Genomic DNA, 21,375 nt, shown 5'->3' with positions numbered 1-21,375 from the left:
CAGCACGTTAAGAGTTTTATAATAGCATTTGTAAAATATGAAGTATTATTTTGATAATTTAACTGTTATTTTATGACTCTACTAGATTTAATTTTTCACTTATAAGAGATAAAAGAATAAGTTAATAAAAATCAGCTTAAAATCTGTTGTAGCTCTGTGTTTTGACCAACAGGTGGCGACAACTCTACGTGTAAATATTTACCTTACAGGGTAGTTTTATCCTCACTTACCCCGTTCAAGAATCCAAATAAAAAGTTTATTTATTTTTTATTTTTTTTCAACAAATACTAAACGATGAAATCCGGCAATCCATCAACTGTAAATGAGCTTGAACCCCCCCGCACGTAAAGCCTTCATCACATCATGCCCTGTACATCCAGACTTAATGGGTAGTGGCAGGATGGAGCCGCAGTTGAAGCCTCTAATCGTCCCCAGACCTCCTGCTCACCACTGTGGAAAATGGAGGTCAATGGGAGGGAAAATGATATCTTGGATTTTTATTTTTTTTTCCACGACCCTGCAGTTTGCTCCTAACCACAAATAAAAATGCACACAGCCGAGAAAACTCCGAGGAAACTTAATACTGTTGAGAGACACTGCAGAGAGTGTGTGGGGTTTAAAGCTGCTGCTCAGCATCTCCATCCACGCATGATGGATGATGACTGTGCAGAGAAGTGATGGAACTGAGGACCTGACTTTTATTGCGATATAAATATGACACGTAAATATGACAAGTCCTCGCGTTATTAGATTATTTGAGCTACTTGTAGTTTAGACACATAATAAAGTGGTTGAAAGTGCATCCTCTAAAGCCTCACTGATATTTAAAAGATTAAATTACACACAGGGTCTGCCGTGTTTCAATTTGGACTCCTAGCAAAGTGACAGAAATGAGAAAAGAGGGAGTGTAAGGGAGCAGGATGGGGGAGGGAAGGGGCGGTGTTTTTGGAGGAGCGGTTTGGTTTTACGCACCAGAGACGCGGGTGGTTCAGTCAGTGGAAACCCGTCAGGTTTTTGGTGCTCCACGGAGGATTTAACTATCTGTCATTTCACACGAGCGGCACAAGCGCACGGTCAGAGTGTCCTGTCAGCGTCTCCAGAGGCGGCGGACGCGCAAAGAGCGGTACGTTTACAATTTATTAACAGCTTTAAATCAAAAAAGAAGAGATTAAAGATAATATTTAGCATGAAAAGAAAGTGAATGATATGTTTATTTACGGGTATAAATATAGTGAAGCATTGACATCTGATCCACGGAGGTGTGTTCAGATCTTTACCTGTCTTCACCTGCTGCAAAACCTGAATGTTTAATTTAAAAGGCTTTAAAACAAACTGTTAAACTATCTAATTAGCCACAATTTATAAAGTGTTCATATGTTGTAAATGAAGCTTTATTGGTGGCTAATAAACTGATCAATTATGAGCTACTCATGAGGGAAATAAAAAGCATGGGTTGCCACGTTGAGAAAATAAACGCCTTTTTACTGGTGGTGAAAAAGTGGTGTAGATAATCTGGACTAAAATGTATTAATGAATGAGTTTTAAGTGCAGAATTGCTTAATATAAATGGATAATTTCACATGTTTAGTGATCTTTTTGAAAAGATTAAAAATGCAGACATGATTTTCACAACTTGGCAACCCAAATGTGCTCTTTTCAAAGGCTTGTATTACTCTCTAAAACTAGATTTTCTATTCTATTCTATATTCTTATTCATAGATATTAGAGATTGGAGCCAGACTAACTTTATTGATCCTAATCGTGCAGAAACTAGCCTAAATATATTCTGTCTGCACCAGAAAGGATGTTCTTTCTTTAGAGAGGAAATAGTGGATGTTATTTGGGGGGGTCGGGGGCCTGAGCGGGGTCCAAATGAGTAACTGATACTGTGAATAAGTGCTTTTGAAGTAGGATTTATGATAACAATGCAAGCTTTGAGGAAACAATTCTCGCAAGTATGAAATTGGCACACATGAGTAAAGCTTCAATATTTGGACAATGAACATGTTTCACACGCATACGAGTCTGTTTCATGTTAACAGACCCTTCAGAGTGATGTCATGTCTACTTTAGATTACAAAATTTCTGTTCTGGAGTCTCAGCAAACATCCCCCCCTCCTTTGGCAGCGATCATAGTTTCCATCACCGCACACACCAAACCCCATGTTCAAATCCATTTGGTCAAATTAATACATTCACCGAAACAATCAGCTCTGGTTTGCGCTCTCCCCCTGTTTTTTTTTTTTTTTTTCCACGCAGAAAGGAATTCCTGACTTTTGTCTTTTTTTAGAAAACAGAGGGCAGAAGTGAAATGCCACGTTTTCACCACAGACACATTCCTGTCAAATTCTTGCGTTGGGTGAAGGCTGGTCCGGCCCGGCCACTGGAGGCCGGCCTCGGAAGAAATAAAAAAAGGTTGGAGGGATTTTAGATTGCCGAGGTCACAGTGTCAGACATGTGTCATGAGCCTTGCACACATCATCGTCTTTTCCATTTCCTATTTCTGTTTTTCCCGGGATGAGTCTTAAATGAGCCGCTGGACATTTTGAGAAAGTTTTTTTTTGGGCGCCACTCTTAAAAAAAAAAAGTTGGCCTAACAGTTTGTAAGGCTTTGTCCGAATATCTAAGTAGCCTAGCATTTCTAAAACATAAATAATAAGCCTTTGTTCTTTCTTGTTTTGTTTTTAACACCTGGAAAAAGTATATAAACACAAAGCTGGAATCAGTAGGCGATTAGGTTAGCTTAGCATAAAGCTAGACAGTTAAAAAATACTTTAAAAGCTTAAATCTTCAATTCTATAGAAATATAAAAGTGAAATGTGCAATGTGTATCACCACAAAATCAATATAGGTGTAAGTCACACATAAATAGCACATTTTGTTATTGTTTGCTAGTGGTAGGCTAGTTTCCAGTCTTTATGCTAATGCAGGCTAACCGATAAGCTAACCCTAATGTTCCGTTTTGATCTTCTGGATTAATTCTTATACAAACAGAAATTATATGTTTTTTGAAAAACATTTAAAAAATCAAGACATGTATTAATCACATATAAATAACCCATTTTGTTATTCTAAAGCACCAGGCTAGTTCCCAGTTTGTACGCTACCCTACGCTCACTGCTAAAGTAAAGCTGGAACCCAGAGGTGATTAGCTTAGATTAGTATAAAGCTAGCCAGAGTTTTAATAATATGCAACAACAACAAGATATGTGTTTATTGTGATCTTTAAAGTTGTTGGTAGACAGATTTTGTTATTGCTGAGCTCTAGGTTAGATATCTGTGTTTCCAATCTTTATGCTAACCTAGGCTAACAAGAGGCTCTAGCTTCATTAAAACGTACTTTTTGACGCTACTTTTATGAAATAGCTGAATTTGCACCTCTAAAACTAATGAATTAGCTGTAGTTCTTTGTTGTTTTGTTTTTGATTAGTAAAAAAACTCAACGGCAAGAACATTAAATAAAAAGCTGGTGGTTAGCTTAGCTTAGGAGAAATACAGAGAGTGCATGTCTGTCCAAATAAGTCACTCAACTTTGGAATATAAGGCCTTTTATGTCTTATTTAACATATAATTTTTACTAGCAGATCTTTCCTGTCCTCCACTCCAAACAGTTATCTGTCAGCTGAATAATTCCAGCCCTACAACACGGAGGAGAAGCTCAGAACAAATAAATCGAGCAGCAAGTATGCAACAGAGACAACCGCCAAAGTAGTCTCTCAGAAAACAAACATTAGTTGCCATTAACACCCAGGACTTGAACTCGGCTGTCGCCTGCCAGCTGCTAGCTGGCGGGAAAAAATGTTTACTTGTATATTTGCTTTGGAGAACAGTTTTCTGTATATCTAAGATCAGGGTCACGACTTATCTGCTTTGATCAGTGGTTTCCTGCATCCCAAGAGCAACAGCTGCTTTGCCAAAAGCAATCTGTCTCCTCACATTTATTGTTTTTTGTCTTCATTTGCCGTGATACTAAATTTATTTTTAGCCGTGCTAGCATTATGTCATGTGCGGTGCAGAAATTCATTTTCCCCGGATGATGAATCATCAAAGTGTTCATGATGATGTCCAGACTTTTCCTCTTGCGCCACTGTGAGTTTGAGTTTGGGATTTTAGTAAAATGTCTCAACAGCACTTAATTGTCAATATATACACACGATCACAGATTTTTTAATGGCTCAACTGGCCCAGAATGTAAATGTTTGTATTCTTACTTCATCTTAGGACCCTTCCCCAGTGCACCACTCTTCCACGTCACCCCGGTATGAAGTGTGAGCGGCAGTGACGTATTTAATTGTTGTTTGACTGAGCGCTGTTTGTCAGTTTGTCATTCGAGCGGCAGCAGCTGCAGCCCACATTGTTTCGCTGGGCAAACAAACAGCCAGCTGGAGACTCGTAAAACAAAGCCAGGCACGTACTCCCATCTTTAATCCAGCAGGTTATGTCTCATTAACATGTAAAGTTACTTGATTGTATTGTTGTTTCCCTTGAATTCAGCCTGAGCTTCCTTTTAGATTTAATCAACCAAAATCATGTATCTGCGACTCTCTTTAGCGTTCAAGGAGCTAATCATGTTGATGAGAGGCTTAATCAGCAACAACAAAATGCGCAATGATTAGTGTGGGTGCAGCTGAAGTGTGCTTTGTTATATGCAAGAGGCCCTGCAAAAACATATCTATGAAAAGCCCTTTATTACCAGATGTTATCAGCTTAATGAGGCATATCATAGTTAATTAATATCCAGTGACAGTAATTGTGTTATTTCAATGGAGCTTGGATAAATAACACATTTATAACACATTTTAATCACCGGCAACGATTTTGACCTTGTCGGCGTTTAACTTCCAAAAAGTTGCAGCAATTCTTCTCGTGCAGTTCACCAAAATAATTTCACCGATGCGTATGTCAAAATATCACCCAAGCGTACAATAGCGAGGAACAATTCGTGCCGATAAGATCTTTGATCAGAGACCACAAAAGAGAGAGAGAAAGTGCATTGATTTGTGTGCGTGGAGCTGAAACTGGCTCTGTGATCTGCAGGAAGCCACAGCACATTGAACGTCTTTGTGCTGGGGATGAAAGGGAGCGCGGTCATCTGACGTCCGTAAGAGACCGGCCTTGTTTCTCTGCTGCGGAGGTCTACGGCGGCAACCGAGAAGGGTGTCACTTTCCTCCAGTGCTGCTGCAGGGCTCGTCTGCTGGTAGCACTTTCCACACACCATTGTGTGTGCTGTCAATATTCTCCTTCACCTCACCCCGAGTCCAGGTTGTGTAACCGAGGGGCTGCACAATGTGAGGCCTGTTCTGAGCCTTGCGGGCCGTAAAAGCACCCTAATCCATTTCAGGGGAAATAAACGGTAAAGGGCGCTGTTAATTAAAAACTAACTTTGTCGCACGCTTTCCTGTTTTCACTGAATTCGTGCAGTTTTTAAAAGGTGTTACAGTAAAGAAGAAAGCAGTTATTGTACGTCCAGATGGAAAACACGGTGAAAGGCTACGTCTGACGTCACCTTTTAGTCTTTAAAGTGCAATATACTGACTATATGTTGTTTAATTTAGGAGTCTGAATTCTGAGTGCGGCATTTTCACAGACACAGACCTAAATCATACTTCTGATTTATTTCAGACTGACTCATTATTCATTAATGTGTGACACTGATCTCTCCATCACCAGTGCAGAAATTTGGAGATGTCAGTGCTTCCTGCAGATTCCCAAAAGAAATGACTTTTGTCACGCATCATATCAACAGAAATCTGCAGAAAAGCGAGGGAGACCTGTGCAGTATTTACCTCTTTAACAGGATTCATTTTCTCAAAGCGACTTGGATGAGCGATGAAAGTCCAGCTGCCTTTTGTTTTAGCTTTGTTTTAGTTATACTATGACCTGGATGGCTGAGAATCTTCACAGAAACCACAAGCTGCTCCTCCGTACCTGCCTTTTATCAAGCAAATAGATTTTTTGTTGGACCAATCTGTTATTTTACCACTCTGGTAATTCATAAACTCACAAGAGCCAATTTCCATCCATTATTTTAGTCCGGGCGGTGCTTAGCGGTGATTATTTCCTGTGCACACAAAGGCCAGCAGGACTTGGATTAAACTCCAAGTAATTACAAACTGTAGAAATTGATGTAGAGCTGTCGTAGCATGCCACGTAAACAATAATCAAGTTATTGTGCAATCAACTGAATGTGGACATCTGTATAAGTGGCTCTGTGAGGTTAAGAATTTGGGCTGAATGCCAACATCAGCAGACGAACACTGTGACCACGCCAAAATGCTGATGTTTGGCAAGTGTATTGTTTACAACGTTTATCATCTTAGTTTAGCGTGTTAGCATGCTAACATCTGCTAATAAGCTCTAAAAGCCTCAGTAACAGGAACAGCCGAGGCAGTTTTTTGCAGGCATTTCATAAAAATGTTGCATGCAAGAACATTTCAACGTGATAATGATGCGAGGTGGAAAGTCTGACGATCATCGAGTTTTTACAATTTCCCCCAGAGGGGGAGGGGTATTAACGTCTGCACCAAATGTTAAGCCAATCCACCTTAAAGGGGAATTACTGTTTTTTACAACCTGGACCTTATTTCTGGCATAAAATACAATCGTTTACTCACCCATATAACTTTTGTGTAATCTGTAGTCGTTCGGGAGATATTTAGATCTGCGTATATCCATATAGTGGGAGTGACTGGGGCACCGAAAAGCAGCCTCTAAATAACGCATTATCTGCCGTGAAACTCGTTCATTTCACCAATACTTTGTTATCGTACGCTAGAGCTATTCCCCGTTGGGTCCAGAGTTACCTGTTATCTGTAGATTGACCGACAGACCCCGGTCGGCTTGTTTACCTGTAATTTGCTACTGCCATGGTTCGTCCACAACCTCAGAATCGGAAAAATACTCAGCCATGTTGCAAAAAACTAGCAGTAGCAAATTACAGGTAAACAAGCCAGGTAACAGGTAACTCCGGACTCAACGGGGAATAGCACTAGCATACGATAACAAAATATTGGTGAAATGAACGAGTTTTGTGGCAGATATTGCGTTATTTAGAGGCTGCGTTTCGGTGCCCCAGTCACTCCCACTATATGGATATACGCTGATCTAATTATCTCCCGAACGACTACAAATTACACAAAAGTTATATGGGTGAGTAAACGATCGTATGTTATGCCAGAAATAAGGTCCAGGTTGTAAAAAGCAGTAGTTCCTCTTTAAAGATGTCGAGACATTTGACCACAAATTCAGATCAGCACATGACAAGAGCGAATTTAGATTCATTTTCTGGGGTGTGACATTGCGTTTTTTTCTAGATGAGTGAAACTTTGTTCTGGTTGTGGTACTAGGAGAAAAGACAGGGAAGTCAAGAGCAATTCGTCCTCTAAAGATCCTGAATATAAAATTTAGTGACAATCCAATGATTTGAGACAGGCTCTGTTTTAAATGTGTACTACAGTACAAGAAGAAGCCACGACTGTAACTTTAAAAAACAAAAAATAAAAATTAAAAATGTCTTTCTTAAAAGAAGCTGCAGGATGTGCAGCTCAGATTCAAGATGCAAAAGTATCCAAAAAAGGCACTGAGGCTGTTTTATAACGCGCAAATTACTAATTTATGACTGTGACGGCTTTAACACATACCTTCATGTATGTTTCACTTGATTTTATTACCTGTGACGGCAGCTTAACATCATGGAATCATCTGGTTAGTAAACCCCAGACACACGTCTAAATTCCTCCTCTGGGAAAATAAACACTAACACCCAGCAGAGCTCTCACGACTCGCAGAAAGAGTTCCTGGCCGCTGTCGTAAGAAACCATCAGCTCGTTGAGATGTAAAACAACAGCAGCGAGCCATGAAGAGACATGAGACAGGAGGCCGATCCTGGGAGACAGTTGCCATTTGGCTGCGGTTACAAAGCGCTCCGAGCCAAATGAACGCTCTAAATCTCTCACCGTGGGACAGACAGTGCATCAGACAAGAATTCAACATGTCCACTCATCAAGGTGAAATGTGGACTTAAATAGTTTTAGCGGCCGTGCTACTAGGGAGACTACTTAGACAGGATGGATGACTGTTTGGTTTAATGTCTCACGAGGAGAGCCGGGGTGACAAGTACTTCTGGGAGCGGTCCAAGACGACACCTGTAGAGTGAAGTGAATGCCTCTTAAAAGTGAGCCAGTGTTTCAGACAGCTGATATCAGTGACAGTCAGTCCAGACGGCGTGAAGACAAACAGGCTCACGTTGAGTCTTGTTTTGATGATACATGTTTGTACCTTCAGTTTACAGCTCTCAGCTTAAGCGTTTAATCCATTTGCTTTATTACGCCCCAAATTTTAAATCCATAAATGAAAATTAGAGTAAGTGTTTAACATTTATATCACCTTAAAGTTACATTTGAGACACTGAACGGACCGCTTCTGGTGTCAGGCCGTCTGTGAGCATCTGTAGCCCGAGCCCATGTAGAGATCTGGGATGTGAGCGCAAGTAGGGGCATCATTTTTAGTGCATGTTTGGAACGTTTGGTTACAAGCTTGAAAGAAATGAGCAGAAAAAAGTCGGTCAGACAGATCTCACTGATTTTCTGTTTAGTTTAGAGAACCAGTGCACGAGAAGAGAAACCAACAAAAGTAAACAAGATGATTAAGGTCAAAGGGCACACAGAAGACTCGTCTCATCTGAACATTCGAATATGATCATCTTGGGTAATAAACTGTGGACAAATTTGGTCAGTATGATTCAGGAGAGACCAGCCCTGTGAGACAGAGTGTAGCTCTTCCTTAGCCTCCTAGCCTCCTAGCTAATAGCATCTCTCATGTTTCCCGTTTTTAATAACAAACGCAGACTACTGCCACCTGCTGGTACGAAGAGTTATTTATTTTCAAGCAGTCGTACGTGCCAGCCGTCTGCTGGATGCAGTCTTTGTGCTGCGTTCAATTTCAACTTGTTTTTATCCAGACTGAGACGGCTGCAATTTCTGTTGGTTAGATGCGTCCTTATGCTAAGCTAGGCTAATTGTGTTTCCAGCTCCTTGTGCACACAGAGATTTATTCAAATACCAGTCATTGTTTGTAGCAGAGCTGACTGTAATGAGATGTCATACTGGAGCCATAAAACACTGGATTTTAATTAGTTGTGTTGCATTTTGGCACCGGTCCCACATGAGTTCCCAAGAGGAGGCCAGAACGGAGGATTTGATGAAAGACAACAGCTGGAGACCGCAGAATGTGTTTGCAGATGTTGCGGTCCAGGAAGAGAAACATGAAGCACAGAGAGCGAGGAGAGACTATGTCCGGAAGGAAAGCCATTGTTCTATCACTGCATTCATCGCAGACATGCACGGACGAGAATAGAAACGGGAACGTCTGTGGAGATTCTAGGGGGGAAGTCGGGCCCAGTTTTCCCCCCCTGTTCAGACGGCAATCTGACAGAAAACAGACATAGGATGTGAAGTTTTGTATCAGTTTGGTTTTCCTCCGTGTTTTGTTGACCCAGCTTGGTGCCCTCAAAGAGGAAGCGGCGCTGTTATCTGCAGGGAGTGCTGCACTATGAGGGATGTCCTCGCTGTTAGCTAACATGACACTGGGAGAAAATGTCCTGGAGGAGTTTCAGCTTCTGGCATCGGCCGTCTGACATGACTGAGTGCAGACTGTGTTTATCCTTTTTATGTTTATCTGGAATTGCCGCATCATTGGTTATTAGAAACTAAATGTTTGATAGCATCGAGACACCAGGAATGTAAACTACACTTTCAAGATGACTCCTTAGCAGACCAGATGCAAATACTTGGAGGTTGCAGAGCATGAAGCCACCTGTATAAAGAAAAAAAACACAGCTCTAAGGAGGGAGAATCCTTCGCCGTGAATAAGCAGCTTCCTAACACGTTACACGTTAAGTATTCCTTTCTGGGAAGCCAAGTGGTCTTCATTAGCTTGTACCGAGCTCTGGGTCCTCTCATCGCTTCAACCGAGCCGGTGATGAGGAGGAGGAGGAGGAGGAGGAGTGTGGGGTGGAGGGGGGTTCTCGGCTCATTCCTCGATTCCCTCAGGGACATTTCAAAGCCACACAGTTTCTCAGCTGCACTTTGCTGAACCCACCTCCTCTTTTCTGACATTACAGAATCACGCCAAAGCCGCTCTTTGCCCAAAATAGGGGATGAGAGAAAGAAAAATAATTTAAAGAACGACCGCTTCCAAGTGAAATATTTAAGTGTCGGCCCTTGTCAGCGCGGCGTTCCAGATGTTGTGATCCTGAGCACGACCATGCGGCTCTGCAGACGTTTCCTCGTCCGTAATCTTCACCCACATACATCTTTCCGAGGCCGTGCCTGACTTAACTGTTCCACAGGAGGGTACTTTAGCCTCCCACACTTAATTTCCGCGCTCATTTCCCTTTTCTGCAGCGAGAACACGGGGGTCACATGGCCGGCTAATTCTTCACCGTGTTCGGTAACGAGTGCTGGATGATGTTATTGTCTGTGAGTCCAGCCTTGTTTCCACCTGTCCTTCCTCTCCTCCTCATCCGTCGTTTGTTAACTCCAGCGTAGCAGCCATTAATACTGCTCTAAGCAGTTAGACTTCTACCTTTTAGTTTCATGTAACATGCAGCTGTTTATATGTCAGTGTTAATTGATCCAAAAAACAACTCAATAAATAGTTGTAGGCATTTTTGTTTCCCTTTGTGGTTGTTTCTTTGCTGCTCTGTCGTCTTATTGGCCCCGTTCACACCTTGCATTAACATCTGTCCTGATCCCAAGTGACCAGCTTTAAAGTGCAGGGGTGGCACCCAGGACACATTTGAGGGACCACATTTGGAGGCAACACCTGGACGCATTTGACCTCATTAACTACGCTTTTAAGGCTCAGTTGTAATCAGAGCTTTAAAATAACTAATTAATGAAATACATAAACAATAAGTCACTGTCTTTCAGTTCAGAGAGAGAGACTTTGCAGCTTGTTCAAAAATTTGCATCATTCCATCAAATCATGACATGGACACTCAACAAACAGCTGTTCTTGGTTCTGAAACAGCGGTAGAGATCCATTAAAGACACTGTTGAAATAGTTTACTATGCCCCAAATGATGACTGAGTTTACTTACATGATCTGATCTGAAGTGGTATAGCTGGGGACGCATGTAGAGACAAATTTTAATGCAAGGTGTGAACACGGATATATACAGCCCACTCGTGTCCAGGTTGAACGCAGATGCCAGGTGTGAATGGAGGTCTGCAACTTTAAATAAAGGCTCTTGTCCGGGGTACACAGGCCTGTGCCCAGTGCGTTCATTCAGCAATCCTTCCATGATGCATCATCAAACAATGTGGTTTGACTTACAAATGATGGCGAAACCCCAATTTTAGTCATAATGTTCAATCATCGCGATTCATTTTGTAAGGAGTGTTTTTATGTTGCACTTGTTGACATGTGGCTTTTAAGAATAATCCTTTAATTCCCCCCCAAAAAAAATCTCATATGAATCTCATTTAGCTCAAATAAATCAAAATTAGTGATTATTATTATTATTATTTAAAGCCATGCCCTTCTCTGACTTTTAACCGGAAGACTTGCTCAGTCATTAACCAGCATTTTAACAACATCCCCAGGGTCAGTATGATGAGAACGACATGTTTGTTCCCCAGGGGGATTGCGTGTTGTATCATGTGCGCCGGCAATCAAGACATAAAAATAATCACGAGGCCGTTGAGACTTTGGGACACAGTTGGTCCTCTTTGGAAGATTTTTATGAGAAAATCTGCCCGTTTCTCCGAAGCAATAGAAATCTGCTTTACGCTTCATGTAAAATGAAAACAACAACAGCGGCTGCGGGGAGAACTTATAAAATCTGTGTGTGATATCAGTTCAGGAGTTGAGGACTTCGAGAACAATGTTTCTCTGGAAACAAATAGGATGAGATGAATGAGTTGGTTTTGTCCTTTAAAAGCGAGAGAGCCTTTGAAACTGAGAATGCCCTTTCAGTCCGCCTCCCAACAATTAATATTGTTTAGTTGCTCTCATGTCAATGCCAAACCGCCACAGGGGGTTTCGTACAGGAATGCGAGGGAGGGGGGAGACTTTACAAGCTTTCACTCTTGGTGAGCAATGATGAAATGGGAGAGGCTGTTTTGTCATTACAGTGCTGACGCTCAATAAATCAGAATAAACTGTGTCTTCATTCTGTTCTGGTTGAGGGATGTGGAGATTTACGCTGCAGTATAACATCATTTCAGCATGCTATCTCTATTTATTTATTTATTTTTTTTGTGGTTTCCTGACTCCCTGCTCTCTGCTTTTTCTAATCTCATTCCTCTTTCCTGTGCAGACTTCTTCTTGCTCACTCTGACACTGTTCCTGTGAATCTCCTTTGACCAGAGGAAGACATCATGAGCGACCAGTTCGACTGCAAGAACTGCAACGAGTCCCTGTACGGGCGCAAATACATCCAGGTGGAGGAACAGCCGCACTGCGTCCCCTGCTACGACCGCCTCTACGCCAAGACCTGCCAGGAATGTAAAGAAATCATCGGACACAATGCGAAGGTACGCCCGATTTACTGCGCAAGTGCTTTAATTTCAATGAAAGTCTTATCTTTCATATGCAAAATATGAAAATTGTTAATTCACAGCTTCCTAGTGTTCAGTATGAGGTCAACAAGTTTTTTTTGTGCAAAACACATTGATTAAAGAAACATTTACGCAATGAAGAGCAGCCAAACCTCCTAAAACTAGACAGTAGATGTACAAATAATAGCTAAAAATGATAATTAATCAATTATCAAATTAGTTGCACATTCATTTTCTGGTCTATTAACATAAATAGATGAAGAAAAACTCCCCAAGAGGACATAAAATAGTTAAAATTTACTGTTTACCATTAAAAAGCTGCTAGTACATTTACATATTTACACTTTGTGCATTTTCCTCCACTGAAACTCTACAGGATCATTTTTCCAGCTGCTATTCCTGGAAAACATAACTCCACTCACAGACCATCAAATTGCCCCTAATCCCGTTTAAGTTGCTCAAAAGCCTTAGCTGGGTAAAAAGTGAAATCACTGTCCTGGAGGAAACACCCACAGACGCCACGGGGCCTTCAAGGGTCCTGTGAATTATGGACTCCCTGTGTGGGAGCACAGTAAATTACGCTCCTGCTTGCTTTGGCCGTCCCTCCTCCTCCTCCTCCTCCTCCTCCTCCGCACAAGACGTAACGGCGTCCTTCATCCTTCATCCTTCATCCGTCCCTACTGTTAAAGCCCACGCCACAAAAACAGAAGTTTTTCACCCGCCGCTCAATGGAGCTATTTGTCACGGAGCTCGCTTGAACTGCACGTGAACTGGAATAGAAGCAGCTGATTTTTTAAGAAAATAGAGATGGAGGAAACAAAAATGTACAAAAAAAACCTCCGCTTTGTTTGGAGATCAGCGGGGCGTCGTTGGGGAAAAACAAGGACACTTTAAGTTTAGACTTGCATGTCTGCAAACGGGGAGGGCAGCGAAGAGAAACTTTCCCCATGAGAAACACTAACAGACCGGGTGTTTTTATTAACTCGCAGCTTGTTTTATCTGAAAACAGCGAAAAGCAGCTTTAATTCTAAACCTAAAAAAATTGACAGCTTCATTTTTTAAAAAGATTAAGTTCCTAAAACAGCTGGGCGTGGTCATTTCAAGTAAAAGTCACAGATTAAAGCTCATTTCTTGGCGTGGGACGTCAAAATGATCCAAGATTTAGACCATACAATGAAATCCTAACTTTCTCCTTTACTCAAGGTGCAGGGGAAATCAGTCAAACTAAAAGCTTAAAACCCGAGTGTGAGAAAGTGCTCTGTGCCTTGTGCTACAGTTTCAGTCGGAGTGAGTGATGGGCAAGTGAGGCAGTGTTATGTGAACTGTTCGAGAGGCTGGTGGCTTGAGGGTAGAAACTGTTTGTGAGGCTTGTTGTCTTTGATTTCAAACTCCTCGTAGCGTTGTGGTCTCTCCTGATAACCCAGTTTCTGTAAATGTCCTAGAGTGCGTCTACCCTGTTGGTGTTTTTAAGGGAAGGTTGAGACTATTTGTGGTTGTATTAATGTTCACAGCGCAGGACGATTCAGACAAATTATATCTGGTTCCAAATGAGATAAATCCACTTTTGTGATGCCTGTATGTCAAACTACAGTAATGTCCACTTTTAAAGTGCATATAAGGTATAAGAATTCATTTCAGCCTAATTTTTGCAAGTCTAATATAACCTAGAGTAGCTTTAAATCAACATACTGTTTTGGGGGTATTTCATTGAGTATTTATTTGTGTTGCATGTCTTTGACAAGCTACTGACTGGATATTCTTGTGCCAGTTCTTATGTTTTTAAGATTTCAGATCCATAAAAGGCTTTTTTCCCTCTCCAATTTTTCCAGGAACTCTTCTACGAGAACAGACATTACCACGAGCACTGCTTCCGCTGTTTCCGCTGCGACCGCTCTCTGGCCGACGAGCCCTTCACCTGCCAGCAAGACTCGCTGGTGTGCAGCGACTGCTACTGCAACGAGTTCTCCTCCAAGTGTGTGGCCTGCGACAAAACCGTCATGCCAGGTAATCGCTGGCTTTATCGCCTTTTTATTTTACCCCACATCCGTTCTCGAATCTCCTTGACGTCAGATCCTCGACTCACCACCCAAACGGCCTGCGCTGCTGAGGGCCGATACCAGAAAGTTCACTTCACACCCCTGTACCCTGCAGGAATGAACAGGCTAAAGAGTTTTTGTTATCCAGGGTGTGACGGCTAAGATGTGACAGAATGATTGTTTCCGTGCTCGGCTGAAAATATCTCCCAGCAGAGTTTTCAGCTCTGGCCGCTGCGTCGGAACAGCAGCGGTGTCAGATGACTGAAAATTACCCGAGCTTGTGGGTTGTGTGGGATATTGTAAGACACCAGTTCTTTTCTTGAACCGAGCGTTGAGTTTTCTGCAGTTTCCGATCAGCCTGGAGTGCCTTCAAAAGCTGCTGCCCTCTTACCCTGCGTCTTAAGAGTGCAGCCAAGTTCAAGTTCAAAACACCGTCATGCCCCATGAGCCGCATTTCAGGTCCCAAAAGTCGTAAAACAAGGTTGGTGATTAAAGGATCTAACGTCCCATTTCATAGGCATGACTGGCCCCCGGCTTTTGTATACCTCTGCAGTGAAGCGTGCTTCTTTTACATGTGGGATTGGACCATCAGCCCCTTATGAAATGGATAAAAACTGTAAAATAAATAAAAAGGGCGCCGTGTTTGTAGCTTCAGCATTGCTCCGTTGCGGCTTGTCACTTTGTTTTGATGAGCCGAAGTAGTTGTCACACTGAATCATCTCTCGTTTTCTCGGAGTTCGCGTGAGCCCTATCAGATTTCTTTCCAGTTTATAGTAACTGCACGGTAGAGCAGAGATTAAAGGAAAGCACATCGTTTAAAAAAACAAAAACAAATCTTGTTTCCCATCTTCTGTTTCTCCCTCTCTCTCTCTCCGTCAGGATCGAAGCTGCTCGAGTATGATGGCGCCACGTGGCACGAGGACTGTTTTGTGTGTCACGGCTGCGAGAAGCCGATCGGAGCTGAGGCCTTCATCCCGGACAAAAACAACTACTACTGCGTGCCATGCTACGAGGGCAGGTTCGCTCCTCAGTGCAGCCACTGTAAAAAGGTGAGCCGGGAACTAATGATGTGTTTGCTTGTCCCGCAGGGGCTGCACCGGACCATGCACCAAATTACAGATGTTTAAATAAATTCAAAGCAGCGGAAGCTTTGTACCAAAACAGTTCAGGAAAGCAGGATCTTAACTTGTCAAGGGGTGTACTGATTCAATTTGTTTCCCACAGCCTCTGACTAAAGGAGGGGTCACCTACAAGGACGAGGTGTGGCACAAGGAGTGCTTTCTCTGCACGGGTTGCAAAGCACCGCTAGCTGGGCAATCCTTCACCTCGCAGGGAGAGAGTCCGTACTGCGTGAAGTGTTTCAGCAGCATGTACGCTAAAAAGTGCGCCGGCTGCAACACAGCCATCACAGGTCAGTAAAAGGCTCCACAGAGTCTAGGACGTGTAGAAATAATTTACATGCAGTATTTGTCTTGACTGTCTGCTGTGAACAACAGCTAAAACGATTACCTGCAGCAAACAGGTTCAGGCAGTCTGGTGACTCAGGTTTAAAATGTGTCCTCTCCTTGGGCTGAACGCATTCAAATTCAGTTTGACATGGACGCGACATTGCCTCATGCCGCCTGTGTCTGGCCAAAAAGGTTTCACCTGAACACACCTGAAGACAGCTGTTTTTTTCCATTAATCTTCTCACACACTGGTTCGCTAAGCTGAATGGCTAATCACAGTGATTTGTTCAGCCGCTGTCGACCGTACTACGACTTTAACACACCAGTAACTAGTAGATTATTTACACATCTACAGCAGCAGTATCACTGGATTGGAGTTGTGTTTGTTTCCACAACATAAAATCAATTGCTTCTTAGCTCTGTTTTTGGTCTCCACCGACCTTTGAGCGGGAAACATTTAGCTGCTACATGCTACGCTATGTATCTATCCGCCGTTTGGTTCTGAGTATGTATTTCATTAGTCATGTGTTGTTGTTTTTTTCTGAAAGTGAACAGTGAAATTGTTGTCGGACAACTAAATGATAATATATTCACTATAAGTCTTTGTAAAGCCTTGGAGAACTAAAGATTTAGGAACCCAACAAGTCTTTGTTTTGGCATTGTTCTTCTCAGGCCTGTAGATTTAGGTGTTCATTCATTCATTCATCTTCTGTAACCGCCCGACCAGGTGTTAATTATCTGTAAAATCATAACAATTGTTAAGATAAATGGTTGTTAGTACTGATGCCTCACAGCAAGAAGGTCCCGGGTTCAAATCCATGGGCCGACTGGAGCCTTTCTGTGTGGAGTTTGCATGTTCTCCCTGTGTCTGCGTGGGTTCTCTCCAGGTACTCCAGCTTCCTCCCACCGTCCAAAGACATGATTGTTAGGTTCATTGGTGATTCTAAATTGGCCGTAGGTGTGAGTGTGAACGGTTGTCTGTGTTAGCCCTGAGATAGACTGGAGACCTGTCCAGGGTGTACCCCGCCTGGGATAGGCTCCAGCCCCCCGCGACCCTTCACAGGACAACCGGTTACAGAAGATGAATTAATAAGGAAAATACCGTCAGCGACCCTCTTTATCAGTTTGCCCAGTTTTTATTTGGTACAAACTGACATGCTACACGTGCATGAAAACAAGTACACACTGTGTCTTTAAATGGACATATAGGAAGGACAATGTGGCAGTACTTGTTCTACAAAACAAAGACAGACAAAGCTGCCAGAGTAAAATGAGGAAATAAACTAAATGCTTTTGACCACAGCTATGAAGTCAAATTCCTTGCGTTGCATAGAACTGCCAGTACTTTCTCAGTGGCTGCCAACTCCTGATGTTATCTATTATTATTTGCGTTATTTCCACAATGGTAACAAGGCCTGGTATGAAACCCTAATGAATGAAGCGGGCTTTGATTAGTTGCTCATGTGCTGCATTCTTGTCTCGCAGGGTTCGGAGATGGGAAGTACATTTCTTTTGAGGATCGGCAGTGGCACCAGCCGTGCTTCAAGTGTTCGCGCTGCTCCGTGTCGCTGGTGGGCTCCGGCTTCTTCCCCGACCGCGACCAGATTCTCTGTACAGACTGCAACAACGACGACTGACTGCCCCTGCCTGCAATGGAGACAACCAGCAACAACAAAAAAAAAACTTCTAAACCTCAGCTTTGCACATGAACACTGCAACATTACTTATTCGCACACAGCGTAATTTAATTCAGTATTTACAACTCTAAACTTTTGTCGGCCTCTCGCGCACAGAAATGTATGTATTAACTGCGGACAAAGTATTGTGATGTACGTCTGACTTTTATTTTTTAGGTTTTGCACATAAAATGATTCATGAAATATACAAAATATAATAGTAGACGTTTAAATTAAGGCGGTTTCTAAAAGCAAACAAATGGAGAAATGGTCATATTTTCTCTCCCACTATTTGCTTTGTTCACATCTTTGTTGAACTTTTAGCCTAAATGTATTTTGTTTTCTTTTTTTGCTTACATGCAATTTTTACTGCCGTACATGCAATAAAATGTCATCAAAGAAAGAACGGATGATAAACGCCGTGAATTCATACCTGAACACACTTAGTTGGTGTCAGCTAGCCTACTGCTAGCATTTTAGCATGTTCACAAAGTAAATACAAAACTATTTTAACGCAGCTCTGCCCAACAAAACAGAGAAAACAGCTAACTTAGCTTTATTCAAACTTACATGTTTTTGTTTAAACAATTGAAAAACCAAAGCCTTCAAGCCACCGAGGCTAACAGTTAGCTAGCTAACAACTTAATGTAGGAAATGCATGTCAACATGAGAGGCTGAGGCCAAATTTATACTATTTCTGAAAATGTAAGCAAACAAGTCACTTGTGAAGTCGGACCTTAGAGAAAGTTGTTTACTGACGCTTTCTGAAACAGAAACTCAGTAATGTTCTCAGTACCCGCTCGTTAGCTTGCTAACCGTTAGCCTCAGAGGCTTCCAGACTCCAACGGTTGCCTAGCAGCGGCGTTGTCACAACTTACGACTAATGTTCCCACTTGAGTGCCAAACATTATATATACACAACTTCCCATGCCGTAAACACGAGCTAACAACTTTCATTCGAAGGCAGAAGCATTAATCTGTTGAACCTAAGTTGCATATTTACCGTGCAGAGAGTGCTGCTGATCCACTTATCTAACTCTTGGAAACAAGGAGAATACACACATCTCCTAAAAAAGTCTCTTTGTGAAGGTGGGGCAGCGTTCCAGTTTAATGTGGCTGTCAAACTCCGAACACAGAGCAAGGAGCTGAAGGAATATTTACTTTAGATCAGCTTAAACTCAAATGACAAATGATTTCTTAAAAAAAGCACGAAATATCAGGGAAAAAGGTTTACTCTGAAAAACCTTTATCCCGCTTTCCCCAAAGAAGGTTTTTGTGCCGGGCGTCCCATGAAGACTTTCCCTTACTGTTATTTACATAATCTACATAAACATTTACAGTTCAGAACCTCTGTACTGATCCGCTCCGGTTGTGTTTATACAAAGCCTGTGCCAGGCTAGTGTCCATGTCAGGAGGACGGGACAGGACACCGCCATGCAAAACTGATTTTGGACTGGTACTTCACTTTTTTTTTTCCGGCTCTAAGGATGCTTACAAAAACACTTTTGACGTGGTCTTTAAAGTGTCCTGGAATTATTTTAATAGGGCAAACATAAAAGAGTTGTTAAAGCAGTGAAATGTGAAAGTTTATTTTGTTTTAACTTGAAAAGTGTATTTTGACAAAATGAAAGTCCGGGTCCGCAGACAAAGACAGTAAATTAAGAAAATATACAAATACAATGTGTATTAACAATATAAGAAGGATATGAAACCGACAAACTATATGGATTTAAGTGTTAATATAAGGTGCATTCAGCCCTTACAGGTGATTTACATAAAAATAAGACCATCCTTTTCTTTCCAGGACTCATGAACTGAGAAGTTTAGCTGTCACTTCCTGCTTTCAGTCTTTTTGACTTTCTGCAACAAGTCTGTTCTTTAAATCTTTAAAATACAAAATTGACTCCAGATGAAAAATAAAAGGACCACGCGGTGCTGTTATTTGTTTGAGCTTTTCCCATGACTCTTCCTGAAATATGTTTGACCTTGTTTTCGGGGATGTCTTGTTTGGTCCCAGGAGAAAAGAAGAAGGATGGGGTTGAAGCTCCTTTGCCAATATTGGAGATTTCACATCATCCTGCTCGGCATCTGCGGGGACTTGGGCTCAGCTGGTGTCTGAACGTGGAGGATGTTGAAGTAATTAGACGACATTACGCTGACAGATGGCCCACAGAAGAATTGAGGGAGCTAGATATCAAACAAGATCCCGCAGCTTCTAAAAATTTTTTCTCCTTGACTGTGTGCAATATCAGCAGATTCTTATATTCAAGTACACTGCCTGGCCAAAAAAAAAAAAAGTCGCCACCTGGTCTTAACTAAGCAAATAGGTAGGAGCCTCCAATTGGATAATTACTGCATGGGTGATTATCTTTCAGCTGGCACCAAGTTATTTAACCCCAACTGATCCAATGAGTAGCTTCTCATTTCTTAAACAACCATGTCTAAAGACACATCCTGTGGTCGTGGAAAAGACGTTAGTCTGTTTGAGAAGCGTCAAATCATTGGCATGTATCAAGCAGAGAAAACATCTAAGGAGATTGAAGAAACTACTAAAGCTGGGTTAAGAACTGTCAGTGAGGCTAACCTGAAAAAAAAGGTTAGACTTCAGTTTGCTAGAGAGCATAAAGGTTGGACACTGGAGCAATGGAAGAAGGTCATGTGGTCTGGCGAGTCCAGATTTACCCTGTTCCAGAGTAATGGGCGCATCAGGGTAAGAAGAGAGGCAGATGAAGTGATGCACCCATCATGCCTAGTGTCTACTGTACAAGCCTGTGGGGGCAGTGCTATGATCTGGGGTTGCTGCAGTTGCTCAGGTCTAGGTTCAGCAACATTATGTTGCCCAAAGAATGAGGTCAGCTGACTACCTGAATATACTGAATGACCAGGTTATTCCATCAATGGATTTTTTTCTTCCCTGATGTTCACGGGCATATTCCAAGATGACAATGACAGGATTCTTGGGGCTCAAATTGTGAAAGAGTGGTTCAGGGAGCATGAGACATCATTTTCACACATGGATTGGCCACCACAGAGTCCAGACCTTAACCCCATTGAGAATCTTTGGGATGTGCTGGAGAAGGCTTTGTGCAGTGGTCAGACTCTCCCATCATCAATACAAGATCTTGGTGAAAAATGAATGCAACACTGGATGGAAATAAATCTGGTGACACTGCAAAAGCGTATCGAAACAATTCCACAGGGAACGTGTGCTGTAATCAAAGCTGAAGGCAGTCCAACAAAATATTAGTGTGTGAACTTTTTCTTTGCCAGGCAGTGTATTTGCCAGTTAAATATATTACCTGTTTCCTCTGGATTTACCCTGTTGCGGCTTGAACTACGGTGTGAATATTATCCCCTGCTGTGAAGTTACACACATGAAATAATGCATCCAAATTAACTCATTGCGGATAATGAATCCCAATAAATATCTGATTAAATTATTTTCTTGTGAAAGTATTTCAAGCAATCTATGAAAACGGAGCAAGCAGCAAGTCTTAGCAGTCAGTTAAAATGCTGAAAAAATCAGATAAATGCTGTGGTCAAGTAGAAATCTCCATGAGAACAAATGTGAGGTCCGTTAAATTTGATTTGCCCCTAATTTAAAATAGGTAATTCAGTTATATTGGGACAGATTTTGTGATTTAAATTAAA

The 21,375-nt window shown here is 42.0% G+C and overlaps 1 protein-coding gene across 2 annotated transcripts; it reads left to right on the top strand.

Moving 5' to 3' along the window:
- The first annotated feature begins 1,000 nt into the window (after nucleotides 1-1,000).
- Nucleotides 1,001-19,933, top strand: fhl3b (four and a half LIM domains 3b). Of its 2 annotated transcripts, none has more exons than XM_084563408.1 (6): nucleotides 1,001-1,123; nucleotides 12,324-12,540; nucleotides 14,394-14,568; nucleotides 15,480-15,649; nucleotides 15,825-16,011; nucleotides 17,534-19,933. In XM_084563408.1, exons 2-6 carry the CDS (start codon nucleotides 12,385-12,387, stop codon nucleotides 17,683-17,685), a joined length of 840 nt encoding a protein of 279 aa, XP_084419534.1. In that variant the 5' UTR covers nucleotides 1,001-1,123; nucleotides 12,324-12,384; the 3' UTR covers nucleotides 17,686-19,933. The 2 variants fall into 2 exon arrangements, with proteins under 2 accessions (XP_084419534.1, XP_084419535.1); XM_084563409.1 differs by having other exon boundaries at nucleotides 1,067-1,123; nucleotides 12,374-12,540.
- Nucleotides 19,934-21,375: the final 1,442 nt, after the last annotated feature.

Source organism: Chelon labrosus (genome assembly GCF_963514085.1).
Source record: "Chelon labrosus genome assembly, chromosome: 16".
Classification (NCBI taxonomy): Eukaryota; Metazoa; Chordata; class Actinopteri; order Mugiliformes; family Mugilidae; genus Chelon; species Chelon labrosus.
The sequence above is the reverse complement of the archived record's forward strand: the minus strand, read 5'-3'. Positions and strand labels throughout refer to the sequence as shown.

Bases quoted from the DNA above. Each gene is read 5' to 3' on its own strand.
- fhl3b (XM_084563408.1), top strand. From the start codon at position 12,385: ATGAGCGACCAGTTCGACTGCAAGAACTGCAACGAGTCCCTGTACGGG. The intron at 15,650-15,824 runs GTGAGCCGGGAA...TGTTTCCCACAG, and splicing joins AGTGCAGCCACTGTAAAAAG to CCTCTGACTAAAGGAGGGGT. The intron at 16,012-17,533 runs GTCAGTAAAAGG...CTTGTCTCGCAG, and splicing joins CTGCAACACAGCCATCACAG to GGTTCGGAGATGGGAAGTAC.